We start from the raw sequence: 21,223 nt of genomic DNA on the forward strand, positions 1-21,223 counted from the left end.
TTGACTTAGAGAAAGCATATAATGGGGTACCAAGGGAAGCTCTATGGTTGATTTTAGAAAAAAAGAGCATAAGTAGTAGGTATCTAATATCATTAAATATATGTATGATGGAATAATGACTAGCATTAGGACTTCAGGTGGAAAGGCTAGTGAATTTACAACCACAATAGTTGTACATCAAGCACATAGTTTGTTTTGCTCTACTGTTGAATGAAATTACTAGAAGTATCCAAATTAAGGTTCCACGGTGTATTTCGTTTGTAGATAATATTGTCTTGATTAATGAAATTGTGGGTGGAGTAGAATCTAAGTAAGAATTGTGGAGAGAAACTTTAGAATCTAGAAGCTTTAGGATGTGTAGAAATAAGACAAAACATATAAAATATAATTTTAGACATAGAAAGAGGAATATAGGAGAAAAGACTAAACTTGATATTCAAGAAATTAATAAAGCTATGAGGGGCAGTAGAAATGATAGGGATAGACCTAAAATAACATGTAATGAGATAAGTGAATGAGGATCTAATAGCCCTAAATTTGTCAGAAGAAATTGCCTATGATCATGTAAATTGGCCAAAAAGGATTCATGTACCTAATTGCACCTAACTAGGACGGCTTTCTTTGTTTTTGTTGTATATTAGCTATGAACCAACCATATGTGACATATTGACTAATACATGTTCAAAGAGAAACAAGATGCATGTACTGATTTGTATCAAGTATTGTGGTATCATATGTGGTTTGTGGATCACAAGATAGACAAGTGATAGGAAAAGCAATGTTCAAAAGTAATACAAATAGATTTACGGACAAACAGTGTCATCTCGTGCATCAAATGTTTTTAGTAACTACATTCAAGTGGTTCTATTTCAACCCAAGACAAGAGACCTAGCCAACTCTCATCTCATTTCACTAAACTTCAGTAATTATCACAAAGGTTTTGGTAAAATATCGAGATTAGTTTAAATATTTTTATTTTTTCCCTGAAGTTCATCACCGTTTCAGATCATGATTTTCTAAGCCCACAATTTTTTCCTTCACTTCCTATGGGTGATTTTGTTTACTTGCTACGGCCATTTCTTCTTATCCATTATTATCCCAATTAGAATTCCAGAATACAGGCAAACTCTAAATTCAAATGTATCATGTTTGCTAGAAGTCTATAATCAATATTTTTCATTCTTGCATATCCTGGTGTACTGGACAACACAGTTTCTCAGCAACCAAACATAACGCAGCCAACCAAACAAAGACTTAAAAATATGGGTTATTGAACAAAAGCCCGAACCTTCTCATTCACCATGACTATCATTGACATAACATGCTCGAAGGTCGCTGTCTCGGGATCAAAATTCGGCCACAGATAATTCTCCAGATACTGACTCACTTCCAAAATCATCACCCTGTGCAACGGCACTGGCCAGCGCCCGCCCTTCACTGTCAGCTCCGTCTCGTAAATTTCCTTCACCAGCTCGGCATCAAAGGGCCTTCGCTGCTTTCCCACATCGCCACCCACTGCCGCTGACCAATTCGACGCTGCAATCTTCGTCAACCGGTCGCTCTGAATCTCGACCAGCGTTATTGAGCCCGGTAGATTCGATCCGGGCTTTGCATCAGCCCCTTTATCAGCAAGCTGGCTGGCTGGGTCGACTGGGTACTCCGCGACTCGGTGGCGCTTGAAATCATAAGTTCCAGTTCCGTACACCCTCATTCTAGTGTTTGAAGGCTCTCCTCTGGAAATCGAGACAATACAAATCACAGATTACGCCGCCGTTAGCAGGGAATGCAGCGCAATAGCACGCAGAGAGACTGTGTGGGCAGCGGCCAAGAATTCTTTCGCAGCGATCATGGAGGTCTCATTGAATTGAGAAAGCAGGGCTTTGAATAAGACCGTTCGATTATATGATCAGGGTTTGGATTCTGCAATGTTGTTTCCTGCACAGATGGGGGGTTTCGTTGGGTTGAGAAATCACGACTCCAAACGCATGTGTTTGATTTGGGTCGCAGTTTTGATCCGCAGAACCTCAGATAAGCCCTAAGCAGCGACTGAAGAAAAAGATACAGTCCCTGGATTTCTTATATTTACACTTAAACCCATGGTCTATTTTTCTTTTTCTTTTTCTTTTTCTTTTTCTTTTTCTTTTTTTCATTTTGGATATTGATTATAGGGTGCAAATATTTTTGCTACAGCAAAGCAAAACACAGTATTTAAATTACACATTAAAATTTAAATATTTTATTTTAGAAGTGTATGACTGACATTGTAATATAAGCACTTAGTAAAAAATGTATACAAAAGATGTTAATTTCCTCTCCAGCTTAGTAAAAATGGCATATAATCTCCACATTTTTTTTAAAGTTTCGAATATTTTTATGAAAATTTAATTTTAGGACATTTATACTCCTTATAAATTTTATTAATTTACTAAATATAATGAGAGTTTAGTGTATGTTCGATAAATTTTAATCGTGGTATCAAAAAAATTGTCTTTAAATTATTTTTAAAAAATCAAAAAAAATTTTAAAGAAGATGAATGTGTTTTCTTTAAATTTCAGAGAATGACAGTATCTTTTATTCAAAAAAAGTATGTGTAAATTATATCAAAATTTAACAAAAATTAACTTCTACAATTGTTACTTTATGTCTAAAACGGGGTTGAAATTTAAACATTGCATGCATTAGAACATGGTTCATAATTTCGTCGTATGGAGGGCTCTAAATTTTAAAGACTACGAACATATCTTCTCCACTTATATTATTTTCAATTGATTTGTAATAATGGTATGACTACACCACAACTAGCACCATAGCCTTTTTTTGCTTAGCCAAAAAAAAATGAAAAAATAACTTTTTTTAAAAATGTAACAATAACTTTTTATTTTTTGGCTATAGATATGAGTTTCAATGAGTATTTTTGAAGGGCTATTGTTTTGAATGTAGATGCAAACTTGCATATTAATTTTTTTTACATTATTTTTTTAATGGTTTGAACTATTTAATTTAAAGTTTCTTATACATACAAATTGTCTTCAAAATTAAGAGGAATAAACATTTAGTTTATTAATTCTTTTTTTCTATGATTTTTCGTTGATTATCTTATTAAAACAGTAACTATTCAAACTAAACAAATGCAATCTAAGAATTGTAGAATAAGTCACACAATAACATTTATAGATCAGTATGGTTCTTAAAACCTTCTCGTAAATATTTTAAGTCCAAACTCAAACATTCATAATCATAACTTTCAATTTGAGAGTTACAATATCAGTAATACATGCAAACTCTTCATTTTTTAGTGATTTTTATTGTCGGTTGATGCGATGAGAAATTTATGATATTTAGTGTATTTTGTCATAAAAATTTAATAATAATTAATTATTAGTTCAAAATTAATAATAATAATAATAATTTAAAAAATTAAAAAAAATAATTAATTAAATAACTAATTAATTGATTAACTATTATTAATTAAATAATATAATATAATATTATAATGCTTTTATATATATATATATATATATATATATATATATAATTAGATCCAATCTTCCTGAACAATGGGAAGAATGGAATTTTATTTCCAATTCATCATAGGGGAAGAAGGAGATTAGAAAGCCATGGAAAGAAACAAACACAAAGAAAATTTTATAATTCTTACTAGCTCTGATTTCCATCTAACTAGCTCTGCCTTACAAAAGGGAAGGCAGTCCCTTATATAGAGGTCTGAGACCCCGAGACTTACATGATACGCAAACAACGAGAGTGACATAAAGCAAACTCGAAAAAGACATAAAGTTGGACGACGACATAAAGCAAAGTCGGTAAAGACTTTGTGGCGTCGGCTGACAACTTTGTCAAAGAGGACTTAACGACTGACAACTGACATAAATAAAGGTGACAGCACATGGGCGGCTGTATTTGTGCAGGAGTGACCCACCACCTTTAATTATGCAAGACTTATTGACGTATCAAGCCAACAACCTAGACTTTAAGCAAACTTACAATACACACAAACATAGGATGGCCCACCAGTGTGGACTTTAACAACAATAATACATAAAGTAGACACGGATGTGGCTTGCTATTTTGGACTTCTGCATGATGGTGAGAGATTCAGGTTGACGTAGTCTTCATCCGTTATCTGTCCATGAATCGGATGGTAGAACGTCATTTTCTTGTATGGATTATCTTCATCATCTGTGTCCATTGGATCATCTGGATCTGGAGGATCTGGGGGCTTTGGAGCAGGAATCTTGTCAGGGATGAGTGTGACGAGCTCGGAGCAGGACATCAGGTCATTCACTTCACAGAGGTGGTTCAGCAGTGAGAACTTGTATCTTGGCCAGGTAGAAAGGTTGTATAGGGTATCCCATTCATAAGTTTGATTCTAGGACCATAACAGCTTTCTGGTAGGATTGTAGAAATACGGTCGATGGAGTATGAAAATAATATGTACGGCTTCTGCTTCTGCTGGCTCCATTTTCCAAAGGTTGTGGTTTCCCATGAGAGCTGTCAGCTTCCTTCTCCATGTGGATAGTGGATCGAACAACTGGAGGAAGGTCCAGAACAGGGATTTCTGGTTGGCTGGATCATGAAGATGGGTATACGTCTCTTATAGAGGGAAGAATACAGCATGTACCTGCAAAACAGAAATATACCAGAGATACCATAATACATGTGTATTGAAGGATGATGGGTTGATAACGTATGGGTTAAGGAATGGGTAGGCTAGAAAGGTTTGGTGATGACCAATGACCTTAGCATAGTGGTAACAAGAAGGCTGTGTGTAGGTTTTGATCTTATTTGGATCAGTGATGTCAGGGTCTATTTCTGGAGGAAAATATATCTGGGTAGAGGCACTGAGGTAGAGGATATCAGGAGGAGAGGATGAGGACGAGGCCATAAGTATCAGTGGTATGGCTTGGTGACCGGTTATGAGGAAGGCTGTTTTCCTGGGGCGAGATAGCATGTCTGCGAGAACATTATGGTCGCCTTTTATATGCTTCACGGAGAAGTCATATCGGGAAAACCAGTCTTTGAGTCTGAGAATCTGTGGATCGAGGAGAATCTTGTTATGGAATTCAAGCATCTTCGAAAAGGATGAGTTGTCCATTTCAATAGTGAAGTGCTTCGATCTGACGTAGAAGTCAAACTTTTGGATTCCATTCTTCACCGCAAATATTTCCTTGAATACGGTGTGATAATGTTTCTGTGAGTCTTTGAATTCTCCACTTGCGTGTCCACAATAGGCTCTTCTGTTGTCCTTATCTTCAAGTAATAGTGCACCTCAATAATGGTCACTTGCATCTGACTGGACGATAAGATTGCCGGTAGATGGAATAGTCAGAGGCGGTGGATCCTTGGCAGCTTTTTTCAAATGTCTAACAGCATTTGTCTGATCAGGGCCCCATGGGTGAGGTTTCTTTTTCAACAGCTGTGACAGGGAGCTAGTGTGATGGCTTGCGTGCGGGATGAAGTCTCTGATATAGTTAATTATGCCAAGAAATTGTTGGATTTCTTTGACAGAAAGATAAGTATCTGGAAACTTCAATAATTGCTCTGCGAGATGTGGACCTAGGCAGATGGTTCCATGGGAAATTTTCATCCCCAGAAAATCAATTTCTTTTTGTCCAATCACGCTTTTCTTTTCTGATAACATAATCCTGTACTGTGATGCCAGCTGGTGGAAATGTTCAAGAAGCTGATGGTGATCTGCATGACTTTTTGAAAACAATAATATATCATCGATGTAAATCAAAGTACTATGCAGAATAGGATTGAAGATCCTGGTCATCGCTTTTTGAAACAGTGACGGCGCGATCTTTAAATCGAAGGGCAAAACTGTCCATTGGAACTATTCATTCGGAATACAGAACGCTGTCTTGTATCTGTCATCTGGGTGAATACCGAGTTGCCAAAATGCACCTTTTAGATCGAACTTTGAAAATACCTGTGCTTCAGCGAGATGGATGAATTGTGTTCTTGCTTTTGGAATAGGGAACTTGTCATCCCTGATGAACACATTCAATGGCTTGTAATCAATAACCAATCTCTTTTTTCCTCTGATCTTTTCTGATCTTTTTTCAACATAGAATGCTTGACATGCCTAAGAGGAATTGGTTGGTTCGATGAGACCTTGTCTTAATAAAGAATAACATTCTTCTCTAGCAAGCTTCAGGTCTGAAGGAGACATTCCCAGATGTGTAGCTTTAGTCGGACTAACATCTTCATTAAGCTTGAAGGGAATGTGGATAAAGAAATCTGGGTTTTTCCAAAGTGGATGATCATGAATGAACTGATCATGACTTTCTGCACATAACTTCAGAAGTCTGTTTTGAATGGGCTGGAAATCTGGAGAGGAATACGAAAGAGAATAAATTTTGTTTGTCTGGGTAAAAGGCTTGAATTCTCTTTTGTACTTAATTCCAGTGGGAATAATCCTTAAGGATTTTGAAAGACAATAAACATCCCATCCTAAAAGAACATCCTTTTGAGGAAGTGGACTACCGATTACCTGAGTCCAAATGATGCAATTAGGAAGGAGTTTAATCCCAATTTTCCTTTTGGAAATCAAAGTGGTTGTAAAGATTTGATCATTGGCTGCTCTGAAAAACTGAGTATGGGAAGACCAACAGTCTGGTGGTAAGACTTTAGGATTGATCATGGTCTTATAGGATCCTGTATCAATGAATGCAACAGCAGAAATGGGTTTACCATGTTTTTCAGGAAGGAGCTGGATCTGGACATGAGGACTGATATGAGAGTCTTGAAAGAAGAGAATAGGTTGAACTGGTTGAACTTGAAGGGATTCTTCCGAGTGATCATCAATGTCTAAATCAGAATCTTCTGAATCTGTGAGGACGAGAATAGTGTCTTTAGTCATTTCTTCTTGCTCTGAGAGAATAGATTCTGCATCTGCATCTGCATCTAATTCTTCATTTTGTAACTGTTGGGCAAGCTTTGCAGATTTTGTCCTGTTTGTCGGGCACTGTTTTGCATAGTGTCCTTTCTTCTTGCAAATGAAACAGCGAGGAGATTTGTCATGTCCTCTTCTGTTATTTTTCTTGAAGAATCTGAATCTTTTCTTCTTTCTGTGATCTTTCTTGGAAAGCTTGTCAGAACCGTAGTCTTTGAAATGCTTCTTCTTTTTGGGACTACAGATGCAATTCTTCTCTTTGCATTTGATCTGTAAAGTAGGGCTTTTTGTATTGCTTCGTGAACTTATGATTCTGCTTGATCATCTTTGAGAACAGTTGATGAGTATCACATAACTTCTCAAGAGTAGTGAGTTCCAGTTGATGAATTTCTCTTAAAGAGATATCTTTGAGAGGTCGAGAGAGTGAAGCGATCTTTCTCTGTAAGTCTGGCTGGATATCTTCTGGTAATGAATTAATATAAACTTGTCTGAGATTATCATCATGAAATCCACCAAGAAGATAATACCGTTTAGACATCCTTTGATAATGAAAATCAAGATCCTTCTTCTTTAAAGAGCAACATCTCATTTCAAAATATTCTTGACGAACAACATTGGCATGCATGTCTGGATCACCAACAAATTCTCTGTAGAGTGTTCCCAAGGCAAAGGAGGGAATCTAGGAATTAATGAATGTGACTTGTCTGAATTCACCAAGACTTTGGAACCAATCTCTTAACGTTCCAGTAAATCTGGATGTAAATTCAACAAGTACTGATTGTAATGTGTTCCCGGGCTTTGAGAGTTGGAGATCAATCCATGCACCGAATTCACCAATTCTGTCTCTCCACTTAGTTGGAGGTAATCCATCAAAAGAGAACCATGAGTTGTTGTTTGAATGGTGAGGAGCCGATTGAGGAGGAGTCGAGGTGGCTTCGGAGGGTTCTTCCACAATAGGGACTGTGGTATCGGACTCGTCATGGAATTCTTGAGTTCTGGACGAACCTGGTTCTGTGGGAGATGCCATCATCATGTTGGTGAGATCAGTAATCTCTTGATCTGAGGAAGAGGATGATGTTTCAGATTCAGTGGAAACATCACTATTGTCTTCAATAGGCATTTCAGGAAAGGAATCAGCAAGGAAGGATGGAGATTGATCACGTGAAACAAATGGGCTTTTGAGTTTCTGATCAACAGGTTCAGGTGGCTGATGAATAGGTTCAGGTGGCAAAGGTTTTGCTGGGATTGGAGATCTGCGAGCGACAGGAGCTGCTGGAATAAGGGAATGTTTCTTCAGGATTTCAGCAGTAGATTTGAAGTGTTTGGAATAGCAGGCTGTCTGTAGGATGGTGTAGGTGGCGAATGTGGAATGAAGGAATATGACGAAGAATATGGAAAGGCCTTAGGTGTGTAGGTTGGTGTGGGAGGAGTTGGACGATATTCTCGTTCAATCTGTGATACTTCTTCTCTGAGTCTTCTGATTTCTTCTTCTTTAGCACTGAATAAGGATCCAAAGTATCCTTTAGAGATGAAATGTCTAAGTTCAGAACTAAGAACATCAATTCTCCTTTTGAGATCATCATATAATGCTTCGATTCTGGAATCAAGGGTATCAAATCGTTGATTCATCTGAGCGCCATGGTTGATGAGTCTGTCAACTTTGTTGTCAATGGCATTCAGCGTCGTGTTCTGTGTTCTAGCATTCTGGGTTTGCCAGTTCAGAACTTGTTCAGCTTGAGATGGAAGTTTCCTTGATCCGTCTGGTTGAACTTCAGAGGGTTGGATGAATGGTATAGAATGAAGGTTAGAATCGTATGATTTGGGTTCCAAGGGTGGAAACTGTTTGTCATATGGAGAAGCCATGAAACAGGGAATTGGCTGAGTTTCTGGTAGTTTGGAAACTGGAGTTTGGTAGGGTTCAGTTTGATAGGGTTCTGGTTCAAGTTCTGGTTCGGGTTCTTCAGGAGGAAGGAGACCTTCTTCTCGAAGAATTTCAAGGGCTCTATCGTAGATCCACAAGGGTTTTGGTTTTAGATCTGGGCGTCGGATGCCTATTCATGGGCTGGATGGGTCATCGGGTTTTCTGTGAGGAGAAAATGGTTTGCAGGATGTTTTAGTTTCTCTTTTTTGTGTTTGGCGACAAGAGCAGTCTGGATCGCACATGGAGGGATCAACATCCCATATGAAGTGACCTTCAATCTTGTCTGTATAGATGGGAGATCCATCTGCTTCAACATGACTAACTGGAATGTCATCCTCGAAAGTAACAGGTCTTATCATTAATGACTGGAACACCGGAGGTGTACTGGATGATGCCGTATCTTTCGGGTTGAAGACAGTCTTTACCGTACCATCTGGAAGTCTATGGAATTTTGGGTCTGAGAGATGGATAGGTGAAGATTGCTGATGAAGCTGCTCATAGCTAGAGATCCATTCTAGAGGAATGAGTTCTTTCAGCTATTCTCTAGGGATTTGGCGTGGGATCTGTAGAATGGTTGGAACATCATCTTCTCGTTCTGCAGTGATTAGGATGGTATCTTCAGACTGTCCTGGTAAAGGAAGATCAACAGCATGATCTTGCAGTCTATAGATCAATTGATGATGCAGGGTAGCCATGTAGGCTGATGAGACTTGTGGAGCACCGATGATTTGCAGTTGAACCTTCATACAGTTCCTCAGGTTCTTGTCTCTGAGAGGAATGTTGAAGTTGGGAAAGAAGGTGAGACACACGCTACCAGCTTGAAGAGTGGTTAGCGAGGTACCGATTGCTGCATGTTCATACTGCGTGTACGTTGTATTGAGTAAGGTGATCCTGGTGGCGACTGGAAGACCTTTTCTGCCATGAAGAGTGAGTAGTAGTCTGACAGCACCAAAGTGAAGATGCGTGTAGCCTTCTCGAATCCACTGGTTGATAAGATCTTGATCGAGCTCAAGATCGACATACTGTTCTTTGGATGAGGCCGGAATGAGACACTTGTCAAGAGCGGTCGTCTGAACGAATTCCTTGACTTGTGGTCGGTTGTGAGAAATAAGCAAAGTACGAACTTGATTAGCTAAAGACTTTTTTCTTCTGAAAATATTATAAGGATTTACAAGAGGAAGAGAGGTTTCCTGTATCTGTGCAGAGTCAGGAATGTTTTGGGATTAAGTTAAATTGCAGGGATTTGATGAAATTAGATTTCTGATAATATCTTGAAATTAGATCTAACTGTAGGGATTTGATCATATTGGTATTTTTAAATATATTAGAAATTAAATTAAATATGGAAAGTGGATCATACACATGTTTTTTTTGTTAGAATCTGACTGGTTAATTGGAGTACATGGGTCTAAAAAATGTTAAAATAATTATAATTTCGGGATAAAGCTAATTAAACCTAGGCATGTGAATACATGGATTCGTGCGAACACTGCGGGCATCGGTTTAAGATCCTTGCAAACACGTTCTCAATAAATAGGTAAGGGAAATAAATTTACATCATGACTTTTTAGAAATTAATTGATTAATTGAAAGTAGGATATGAATATATATTATATGTAATTTTCAGTATCAGACATATGAAAATAATGGTTTTGGATTATTATATGTTTTTCTAGACAAGTATTATGTTATGAAATATTACTGCAAAATCTATGAGGCATGATGAATGGTTTTGATTACTGAAAAATAAATATGTGAAAATATTATATGATGAAATGTGATTTATATTGAGATATGATTTATGCAAAAATAATGATATGATATATATACAGACATGATTTACACGGATATGATGATATGATTATATAAAGATATGTTTTAGACAGATATGATGAAACGAAATTTATACAGACATGTTTTTATCAAATATGATGATATGTGATATATATATAAATACGATGGTTTTATGCTAACAAATATGATGAACAATCATGAGTTACAGACGAGAGATGTGTAACATACGTTGATACTCATGAGCTTGAACATGTTTATGAAAAATGAAAACTTTTGGAAATATATTATTATGTATATTAAGGGGTGAAAATGAAAACTCGATGGGTTAATGATATGAGAGCACGGTACCGTTGCTAGAGATTGAGTTAGTACAACCACACAGCTCGTGGAGCGTGTTGGTAATGGAAGTCAATTGAGCATGCGAAAAAATGTTGACCGCCCTTGGGTCTCGACCAGGTTGCGGTGGGCCAATTGTACTATAAACGAGGTATTTTGACTTAATCTGGTAGACCAACCAAGGTTAAGTCACACCTTCGGGCCGCACAACTTGGTCTTGTGGGGTTATTACTTGACGGTGATATGAATGGGTTCCTTATTACAGACGTAATATATTCATATGATTGTATTTTGACAGATATGTTGTTTTGTACATAGAAATATTTACTAAGCATGATTATATTTTTAGAGAAAAGTATATGGTTGCAAATATATATATATATATATATATATATGAATGTGATTATGAGTACAGTTACCATGATTTCTCAGTTAAATTATTATTTATATGAACATATTAGGATACACTAAATCTCATTAGCCAAACTAATAATATTTTATCCCCCCCTCACCGAGAGGTGTCTCATCCAAAGATTTTAAACATTTCAGGAAATTCAAGCAATCAAGCAAAGCGAGCTTCGAGATAAAGTTGACATAGTTCCTATAATTTAGGGTATGTGTTTTTATTTTTTGGAGTGGGGATATGTTGTATAATCCTTGGGATTTCTGATGAATTTTGGGGGTTTGTATGTATTTTTTTGGAGACTTTAGTACTCTGGCATTGTATGTAAAGTTAGGTGTATCATGTTTTCCGTTGTACTATTAGAATGTGAATATGGACAGGTGGATCCCTAGTACCCCACCTTGGGTTCGGGTTGACTTGGTTAATGTTACTACGGTAACAGAGGTATAAAATTATAATATATTTATATATTTATAAAAAAATAAAAATTAGGGCGTCACACTACTAATATCATAGTTTAATTTTTAAAATATCAATTATGTTCATTCCTTTTTGTGAACTAACTAGCCCCCATGAGTAATATTTTTCCCTTTAAATTTACCAATGATCCCAATATGTAAGTCTATTTATAAATTAATAAAAAGGTATATTTTTTAGAGATCTCAAAATTGGGGCAATCCCATAACTATTAAATATTATATATCCAAGGTCCAATATTAAAACAATTTCAGAGGCTTTCTCCATCGAGATTTACTTGGCTTTTAAATTACAAGTTACGCACATAAGGGTTTTTGATAATTAAGTTGCACTCAAAAAATTATTTTTTCTCATTTAATTTGGAAGAACATGGAAAGAAGAAAGCCAAGATACAAAAAAGAATCTTTATACCCCTTCTCACTTATGAAAAAAAAATACGAAGCGAAAAACAATGTCACCAAAGTGATATATTTTTCAACAGTGTACTATCAGTTACCACCCAGGAAAAGCAAACGTGGTAGTTGATGCACTGAGCAGGAAGTCTAGAGTATCAGCGTTGACAACTATGGAGATCCAGTGTCCGATCATGATAGATCTAGAAAGACTCGGTATTGAATTATTAGAGAGTAATACTCTAGTATGTATCGCCAACCTAGTGGTACAGCCTACTCTGCAGGAAAGAATTAAAGCCTCCCAGAATGAAGATCCATAATTGGTAGAGGTGATGGACAGAGTGCAGAGTGGTCAGGGGGAGGAATTCTGCATTTCAGATGATGGAGCTTTACGATTCCGTTCCAGATTATGTGTTCCTACTGAGGCTGACATCAGGAAGACTATTTTAGATGAGGCTCACAAATTTTTGTATACAGTTCATCCCGGCAATACGAAAATGTATAGGGATCTACGAGAGTTTTACTGGTGGAGTGGAATGAAGAGGGAGATTGCCGAGTATGTAGTCCAGTGCTTGACGTGCCAGCAGGTAAAAGATGAGCACCAGAGGCTAGTGGGTCAGTTGCAGCTGATATTTATCCCAGAGTGGAAGTGGGATCATATTTCCATGGATTTCGTTTTAGGGCTGCCATCGACATTGCATGGTCAGAATGCGATTTGGGTGATAGTAGATCGGTTGACTAAGTCCGCCCATTTTCTCCCTATCAAGATCAGCTATTCCCTCAGCTGATCGGAAGAGATTTACGTCCAGGAGATAGTTCGTTCTCATGGAGTGCCTGTATCTATTGTGTCAAATTGAGACTCGTGATTCAGGTCACAATTTTGGAGGAGCTTGCAAGAGGCTCTAGGGTCTCAGTTATTGTTTAGCATGACATTCCATCCTCAGTCTGACGGACAGACTGAGAGGACAATATAGATACTAGAAGATATGCTCCAAGCGTGTGTATTAGATTTTGGGGGTAGATGGACTCAGTTCATGCCACTGGTAGAGTTCACGTATAATAACAGTTACTAGTCCAGTATTGACATGACACCATTTGAGGCCTTATACGGTAAGAGATGTCGATCTCCTTTGTATTGGGATGAGATAGGTGAGCAACGAGTTGTGGGTCTAGAGCTGGTACAGCAGGCGTACGATAAAGTTCGGCTTATCAGGGAAAGAATCAGTACATCTTAGAGCCGACAAAAGAGTTATGCCGACCATCGCTGTAGGAATTTAGAGTTTGACGTGGGTGATCACGTATTTTTGAAGGTAGCTTCATTAAAATATCTAGGATACATGACGTATTCCACGTATCTATGTTGAGGAAATACGTCCCAGATCCTTCTCATATTATCAGCTATGGTGAGTTAGAGCTCAGTGATTCACTAGTTTATGAGGAGGTACCAGTGCAGATTCTGGACAGAAAGGAACAGGAACTACGTAGTAAGAAATTTCCTCTAGTAAAAGTTCTATGGAGAAATCATGCGATAGAAGAGGCTTCTTGGGAGCTTGAGGAACAGATCAGACGGAAATATCCGCAACCATTCCTAAAAGTTTAAATGTAATTTGAAATGTGAGTAAATATGTAATGTTTCTTGTACAGGTACATGTAAGGTTATAGGTAGTATGAGATATTAAATTTTGGAAGAATCTTCTTTTAGTATATGTAACCTTCAAGAACTTGAGTTGTAACCACGGTATTCCTTCACCATAAGTGAGGGTAAGTAATAAAATAAGTAAATCATTTTGCCTAATAAGGGATGATGAATTATGTGAATAGTAAATTTCGAGGGATGATAAATTTCGAGGACGAAATTTTATAAGGAGGGGAAAATGTGACAACCCAAATAAAATAGAATTTAAATAATAAAGAGGAAAAGCGAATCATCAGAGGACTCGTCGACGAAGACAGGATTCGTCGACGAGGGTTTAAGAGAACTCGTCGACGAAAACTGAATTTCGTCAACGAAGAAATACCGAGAGAGGTTTTGAGCCGACTGAATTTCGTCGACGAGGACTGAATTTCGTCGACGAATGACGTGGCTCGTCGACGAATTCCCTGTTCTATAAATAAGAATAGTCCAGATTTTAACTTTATTGCTAAGCAACCATTCATCTCTCTCCCCTTCATTCGCCCCTCTCTCTCTCTCTTTCATTGATTTTGGGTCAGATTTACGCCGAATCGACAATCCGAAGTCACCACGACGCTTCTGTGGAAGTTCTCTCCAAATCTGTCAGAGTGGATCGCTGGTGAAAGCAAGTTGGAAATCATCCCTGAGTTGAGGTAAGGCTTTTTAAGCCATATTTGGTCTTACGACAGTTATACGAAATGATGTACATGTAGAAATACTGAAGTTTAATACTGAGAGTTTTCAGTTTCAGGGTATTGATCAGGAAATTCTACGAGGGTTAGACCAGGATATTTTAGGAGCTTTCTCAGTAGTCAGGTAAGGGAATAAACTAAAACAGTCATTTTCATACAAATTATTATTATTTATGAGAAAAGTTATTTTGGGAAAGTATGTATTATAGCTATAGATTACGAAGGAAAATGTATGTTTGAGAAAATTCTACTATATGTTGAAATGTGTATATATATGTATGAGATGCTAAAATGTATTGTAATAACCCTAAAAAGGGGTTATAGAAGATTAGTAGAGTGATTCCAAAAAAATAAAATAAAAATAAAAAAAATAAAAAAATAAATAATAATTAATCAATTAATTAATCGAATAAAAAAATTAATTAAAATTTATTTTTTTTTATTAATAAATTATATTATTATTAATATTAATTAAATATATTATTATTATTATTATTATTATTATTATTATTAGTTATCCTGAAGCTTCTCAGCTTCAGGATTCTTCTTCTTCTTCTTCTTCTTTCTTTTCTTTATTCTTCCTGCAACGCAGGACTCTCTCTCTCTCTCTCCTCTCATTCTCTCTCATTCTCTCCTCGATTTTATGATGGATTTTTGCCCGATCGAAAATCCGAAGATACCACTGGATTCCATTCGCCGCTGCCATCATTTATACTAGAGCAGATCGGTGGTAGGAGCGGAGTAGGTGTATTCTCTAAGGTAAGTCATTTTCTCCTTCTTCTTTAATTTCTTGCAAATTTTAAGCCCAATTGACGAACAGACACCACCACGAGAATCTAGGGATGATTCTCTACAAGTCTAGTAGGACGGAATTCTCGTGGGATTGTCGGACCAAAACCCCAAATTTGGGATGCGAAGGTTATTAAGGGGCTTATTTTTAATTAATTAGTATTAATTTAGAAATGTTAAAATATTAAGCATCTGAGGCTGAAGTAGGATTTTTGGAATTTAGGACCCGGGTGAGCGCCGCGGGTGTAATTTTGGGACCTGTAGGTAAAATTCAGAAAATTAAGTGGGAGTATTAAATAATAGTTTGAATATTAATTTGAGGTATATGAAGCCTAGGGAAGGTTAAATAAGTATTATTTTAGAGAAATAGATTAATTAATCTAGGAAAAATGCAAATTATAGGAGTGAAATTTCGAGAGCCAAGGGCGTAAGATTTGGGATGCTAGTGAGACTCTCAGTAAGCCAGGTAAGGGGAATAAATTATATGGGTTGAGAAATATGTGAAAACAACGTATGTTAGTTTACCTTAAATTTATTATGATATAAATATCAGATGAAATTGTGTGGCATATGATTTATATTGAGAAATGTTTAAACTGAATTTGATGATTTATCCTGTGAAATATGTGATACTGAAATGTGTTTTAATATGAGAACTGAAATGTGGGAAAATGATGAAAGTGAAATATGCAAGAAATGTATTCTCTGAGAAAATGAAGAAAGGTGAAATATAGAAATGTGTTTTGAGAAATACTGAGTAATTGTGAAATAAGATATGTATATGATAGTATGAGATGAGATGAATTATGAACTAAGAAAATATTATTTAAATGATGAAATGTGTTGAGAATACTGATATTGAAATGTGAATATGTGTAATGAAAATATTACAATATTAATTCTGTAATATGAAAATGAGAAATGTGGACATACGTAAAATATGAATGATAAAATGCCAATACCGCATAATGATTGCGGGTATGTGGTGGTAAACCCTGTTGGGTGGTTATGATTAAGCACGGTACCGTTGCTAGTGGTGTTAGTGCAACCACACGGACTCTTGGAGCGTGTGGCGTGATAGTCGAGTATGCCATTGTGTAGGGTTGTTGGGTCCCCTGAGTCCGGATCAGGGTTATAGGCCGGCCAGTCGTACTACATACGCGATATGTGATATGATATTTGATTTAACCGGGTCGGCCAACTGCGGTTAGATCCAACCTTCGGGCCGCACAACCTTGACCATGGGAGGAAGCATGGTGTGTATAGAAAGATCCTCAGGGTGGCCATGAGTTACAGACGTAATGTTGGTATTTGATATCGATGATACTCACGAGTCGAAAAGTAAAATGGAAACGAAAAGTTAAAGAATGATAAAATTGAGAAATAAAGAATGATAAAATTGAGAAATGGAATCGTGTGAATTAATAATATAAATAATTAAGGCGAAGTGAAACTCTCCTCCTGAGGGCTTACTGAGTAAGGTGAGTGCCTTAACAGGTATCAGATATGGCCATTCTTAGCTGCATAACGTGTTAGGGCAGAGGGAAGCTACCTGTATGAGCGAGTAATCTTCCTTATTCTCAAGAACTTCGCGGATAATTATGTGTTGGATATTATTGAATTTGATAATTGGTTTTAAAGCTTATAAAAGCTTGTGTTGTATATCTATACGATTATGAAACTGTGTATATCAGTGTATTTTCTCAGATGAAATGGTGATTTGAAAAGTAAAGTGTATTATAATTATACTCATATGGTCACACACTATAAATAATTTATTCCTTCTTACTGAGATGTGTCTTACCCAAATTATCTAAATTTTTTAGGGGACAGAAATAGGCCAGGTGGTAGAGTTCCGTGATCATAGGGAGCTGGGACCTTGATATACAGGGTGAGTTTAGACTAGGAAGGTGTGATTCCTTAGGGTTGTATTGTTTTTGGATATGAGATATTATTGTATATATGTGTATATGGATACTCTGGGTATTGTATTCTGACTGATATGTGTATATTGTCTTCTGCTGTTAGGTTGTATAATAAAATAATTTTTTACTCGATACCTAATGTGGGTCGGATTGTATGAATGATAGTAGGATTGTTGACATGACCGATTTGTGGATTTATGACGTGATTATTTATTTATTATTGATTATTGGAAAAAAAAAATTGTACAAAAATCGGGTCGTTACATGTATGATTTTAAAATGTAATGTATAGTTTCATACAGCAAATGTGTGGCATGAATATTATTTTATGTGAAAAAAAATATTATGATATGATGATGTTATGAATGCAGTATGATTTGAGAAATTATGAAAGTATTCAGTACATTATGATTCTGACGAATATATGATTAAATGATTATTTTCAGAATGATATGTAATTATGATATGTTCGGCACAAGGTCGTAATTTATGATATGTTCGGCGCAAGGCCGTAATTTATGAAATGTTCGGTGCAAGGCCGTGATATATGAAAAGTTTGGCGCAAGGCCGTGATATATGAAATATTTGGCGCAAGACCATATTTATGTAATTATGAAAGATGTTATACGTTTATGTATTATATGTTATCAGAACCCGGATGTTAGTTTAGTTCAGTTCAGGAGCTCGGTACCGTAACTATTTATAGATAAGATATTTATGTTCAGACTTGTGCTAACCACCTTACAAGGGGGTGGGAGATGGATAGTCGGTGTGGCTTCAGTCTAGAGTTGTAGACGTCCACCTAGCAGTCCGAACCAGGGTGTGGCGGACCCATCGTACTTACAGACATATTTGACTCGGCAGTGGTCGGCCAACTATTGTCGGGTCCCGCCTTTAGGCTGCACAACCCGTCATGGGGGGTAATACATGACATTAGTTAGCTATTCATCTTGGGTACGTTTTCAGTATTATCAGTTATAACAGATGTTTTATGTACGATATGACTTATTAGAAAATATGAAAGCATGTAATTATTCAGTATGATATGATGAACATTTACGAAAATATGAAATGTACTGTATATGTATAATTGCCTTAAATGTTCATGTTGCCACACAACTGTATTTAGTTTATTTTCCCTTACTGAGAAGTGTCTCACCCCCCGAATTTAATATATTTTTCAGGAGACCTTCAGTGACCGACGAGTCGTGACTGCCGTTTGTTGGGAATAAAGAATAAATTCCCGAAACCTGTGAGAAACAAAATAGAGGAAAAATAACGCTAAAGAAAAATCAATCACACGCACAAGACGATATTTACGTGGTTCGGCAATTTTGCCTACGTCCACAGAGTTGCAGGGATTTCAATATTATCAGGAAGAAAACACAGAGAGTGCGACGATACAATGCTCTCCCTCTCGTTCTCTCGCAGGTACAACCACGCCAACCCTAATCACCCGAAAGCAATCCTTTTTATATGTTGTGCCTAGGGTTCCGTTCCGAATGGGCTCCAAAATTTTCAGCCCAAGCCTTCGCTCCATGGACTAAGTCTTAGGATAGAAATCTCTAATTAAATAGAGGTCGGGTCGTCATCCAAATTAAAACACAACTAGGCTCCACAAAAACCCAACACCATTGAGTTTACTAAGCTACCTCGTTAGGAGGGTAAGCATTGTACTAGGGTCAGAATTGTTTTGATTATGGGATCCTAGATGTATTTTGAAATATTTGGAAGAATGAAAATAAATACAGTATTTTGGGAATGTAGATAACTCTGGTATTATGTTTTATGGTTGGATAATTGAGATTTTATGCTTGCTGTTGGTTAGGTTTCCATTGTGATTGACAGGTGTCCCCGTTACCCACAGGTTCGGGTTGACCATTTTATTTATTGTATTTCATTTCATATTCTGAAATTGAGGTCATTACAGGTGGATCCCCGGTACCCCCACCTTGGATTCGGGTTGACTTGGTTAATGTTACTATGGTAACAGAGGTATAGAATTATAATATATTTATATATTTATAGAAATAAAAATAAAAATCAGGGCTTCACACTAGTAATATCATAGTTTAATTTTTAAAATATCAATTATGTTCATTCCTTTTTGTGAACTAACTAGCCCCAATGAGTAATATTTTTCCCTTTAAATTTACCGATGATCCCAATATGCAAGTCTATTTATAAACTAATAAAAGGTATATTTTTTAGAGATCTCAATTGGGGCAATCCCATAACTATTAAATATTATACATCCAAGGTCCAATATTAAAACAATTTTAGAGGCTTTCTCATCGAGATTTACTTGACTCTTTAATTACAAGTAGCTTTTTTTTTTTTTTTAAAAAAAAAAAGGAGGGTGGCACTTTCATTTATTTATTGATATACTCTGACTTTTGACGAAAGAATGCCATTGTTACAAGACAAGCATAGAGAGATTACATATAGAAAAAAACTAAAGGCCTCCCAAAAACAACACCAACATCCAACCAAAATAGAACTACAAATCCAAACAAATCTAAACAAAAACCTACTAACTAATAAAACACCCTACGCATTAAGCCAAACAAAAGGAAAAAAAAAACAAACCTATACCAATACCAAAAGGAAACCATCTAAACATACCTCATGTAAGTCATACCAATCTTATCCAGTTTATACAAGTCATTAATAACTTTAAGAAATTAACTACTATTTGTAAACAAACTATTCCTCCTCATAGCACCTTACCGAGCCAAAGCATCTGCCACTTTATTCCCTTCTCTATACAAATGATTTATAAAAAAGTCTACTCCCTCCAATAAGGGTTTTTGATAATTACAAGTAGCGCACATAAGGATTTTTGATAATTAAGTTGCACTCATACAATTATTTTTTCTCATTTAATTTGGAAGAACATGGAACAACACAAAGAAGAAAGCCTTGAGATACAAGAAAGAATCTTTATGCCCTTTCTCACTTATAAAAAAAAAATACGAAGCAAAAAACAATATCACCAAAGTGATATATTTTTCAACAAGTGACTTTTTTTTTTTTTACCGAAAAGAAGAGAATGTGTTTCCTTCCAAACAATAAAGAAAAGAAAAAAAAAACATTATATGTTATCTTATGTTTGCGATAAGTCTTAAATTTGTAGAAAAAGTAATACAAAATTGAATTGAATTTAAAACAAGTAATTCATGCTGTCAAACTTAGTGTTAATGTCTTTTATTTGTGCCTCTTAGTATCAAACACGGGACATAATTTTGGTAAAAATTAATCCTACTACTCAAGTAAGAGTTCAAACTGAAAATAAAAAGTTACAAAATAAGAAGGCAGGAAGATTTTGAAAGGATAATATGAAGAAAAATTTTAAAATAGACATAGGTTAGACGAGGGAAAAATAAGATTTTGAATGGATGTATGAAAAAAAATTAAAAAATTAAGGCTGCGCCTAGATTTTCTAAACTGTGATAATGTATTTCAATAAATCTACCTTGTGATTGTATTCCAATTTTATGAGTAGAAGCCTTTCATATGGGTAACTTTCATAAATAAAAAAATATCTACCATAAAATCCTACATGTTTATAATTATTGTCCTGTTGCTCATTCAATAATAGTTTGAGATCAAAATAATCTTAATTATGAAATTCATTAATTCCACTAGTCATGCTTCAATTGTGTAGTTATTGAGAATCACTTAGAATGAATCATTCCTCGATGCAAAATTTAGAACCCATTGATAATAAAATGTCACGTTAGTATTTAGGCTCATACAAGTAAAAGATCTTGTTAAGTGTAGGTCTATAACATCGTGGCTGGCTCAAACATTAATTTAACAACTTGTGATTATTTGTAAATTTCATATTCTATATGAAGAAATTATTTCTTCTAACACTACGTTTGAGAGTATGAATTTTGAAT

General features: G+C 36.0%; 1 protein-coding gene across 1 annotated transcript in view; it reads right to left on the bottom strand.

Annotated features, from left to right (window-relative positions):
• The window catches only part of LOC131163848 (uncharacterized), a 34,544-nt gene extending 32,484 nt beyond the window's left edge, over nucleotides 1–2,060 (bottom strand). Inside the window, exon 1 of the mRNA XM_058120644.1 lies at nucleotides 1,289–2,060. Within this exon, the coding sequence (XP_057976627.1) occupies nucleotides 1,289–1,711 (423 nt within the window). The 5' untranslated portion in view covers nucleotides 1,712–2,060. The remainder of the gene's footprint in view (nucleotides 1–1,288) is intronic.
• Nucleotides 2,061–21,223: the final 19,163 nt, after the last annotated feature.

The sequence above is a fragment of the Malania oleifera genome, chromosome 9 (assembly GCF_029873635.1).
Source record: "Malania oleifera isolate guangnan ecotype guangnan chromosome 9, ASM2987363v1, whole genome shotgun sequence".
Taxonomy (NCBI): domain Eukaryota; kingdom Viridiplantae; phylum Streptophyta; class Magnoliopsida; order Santalales; family Ximeniaceae; genus Malania; species Malania oleifera.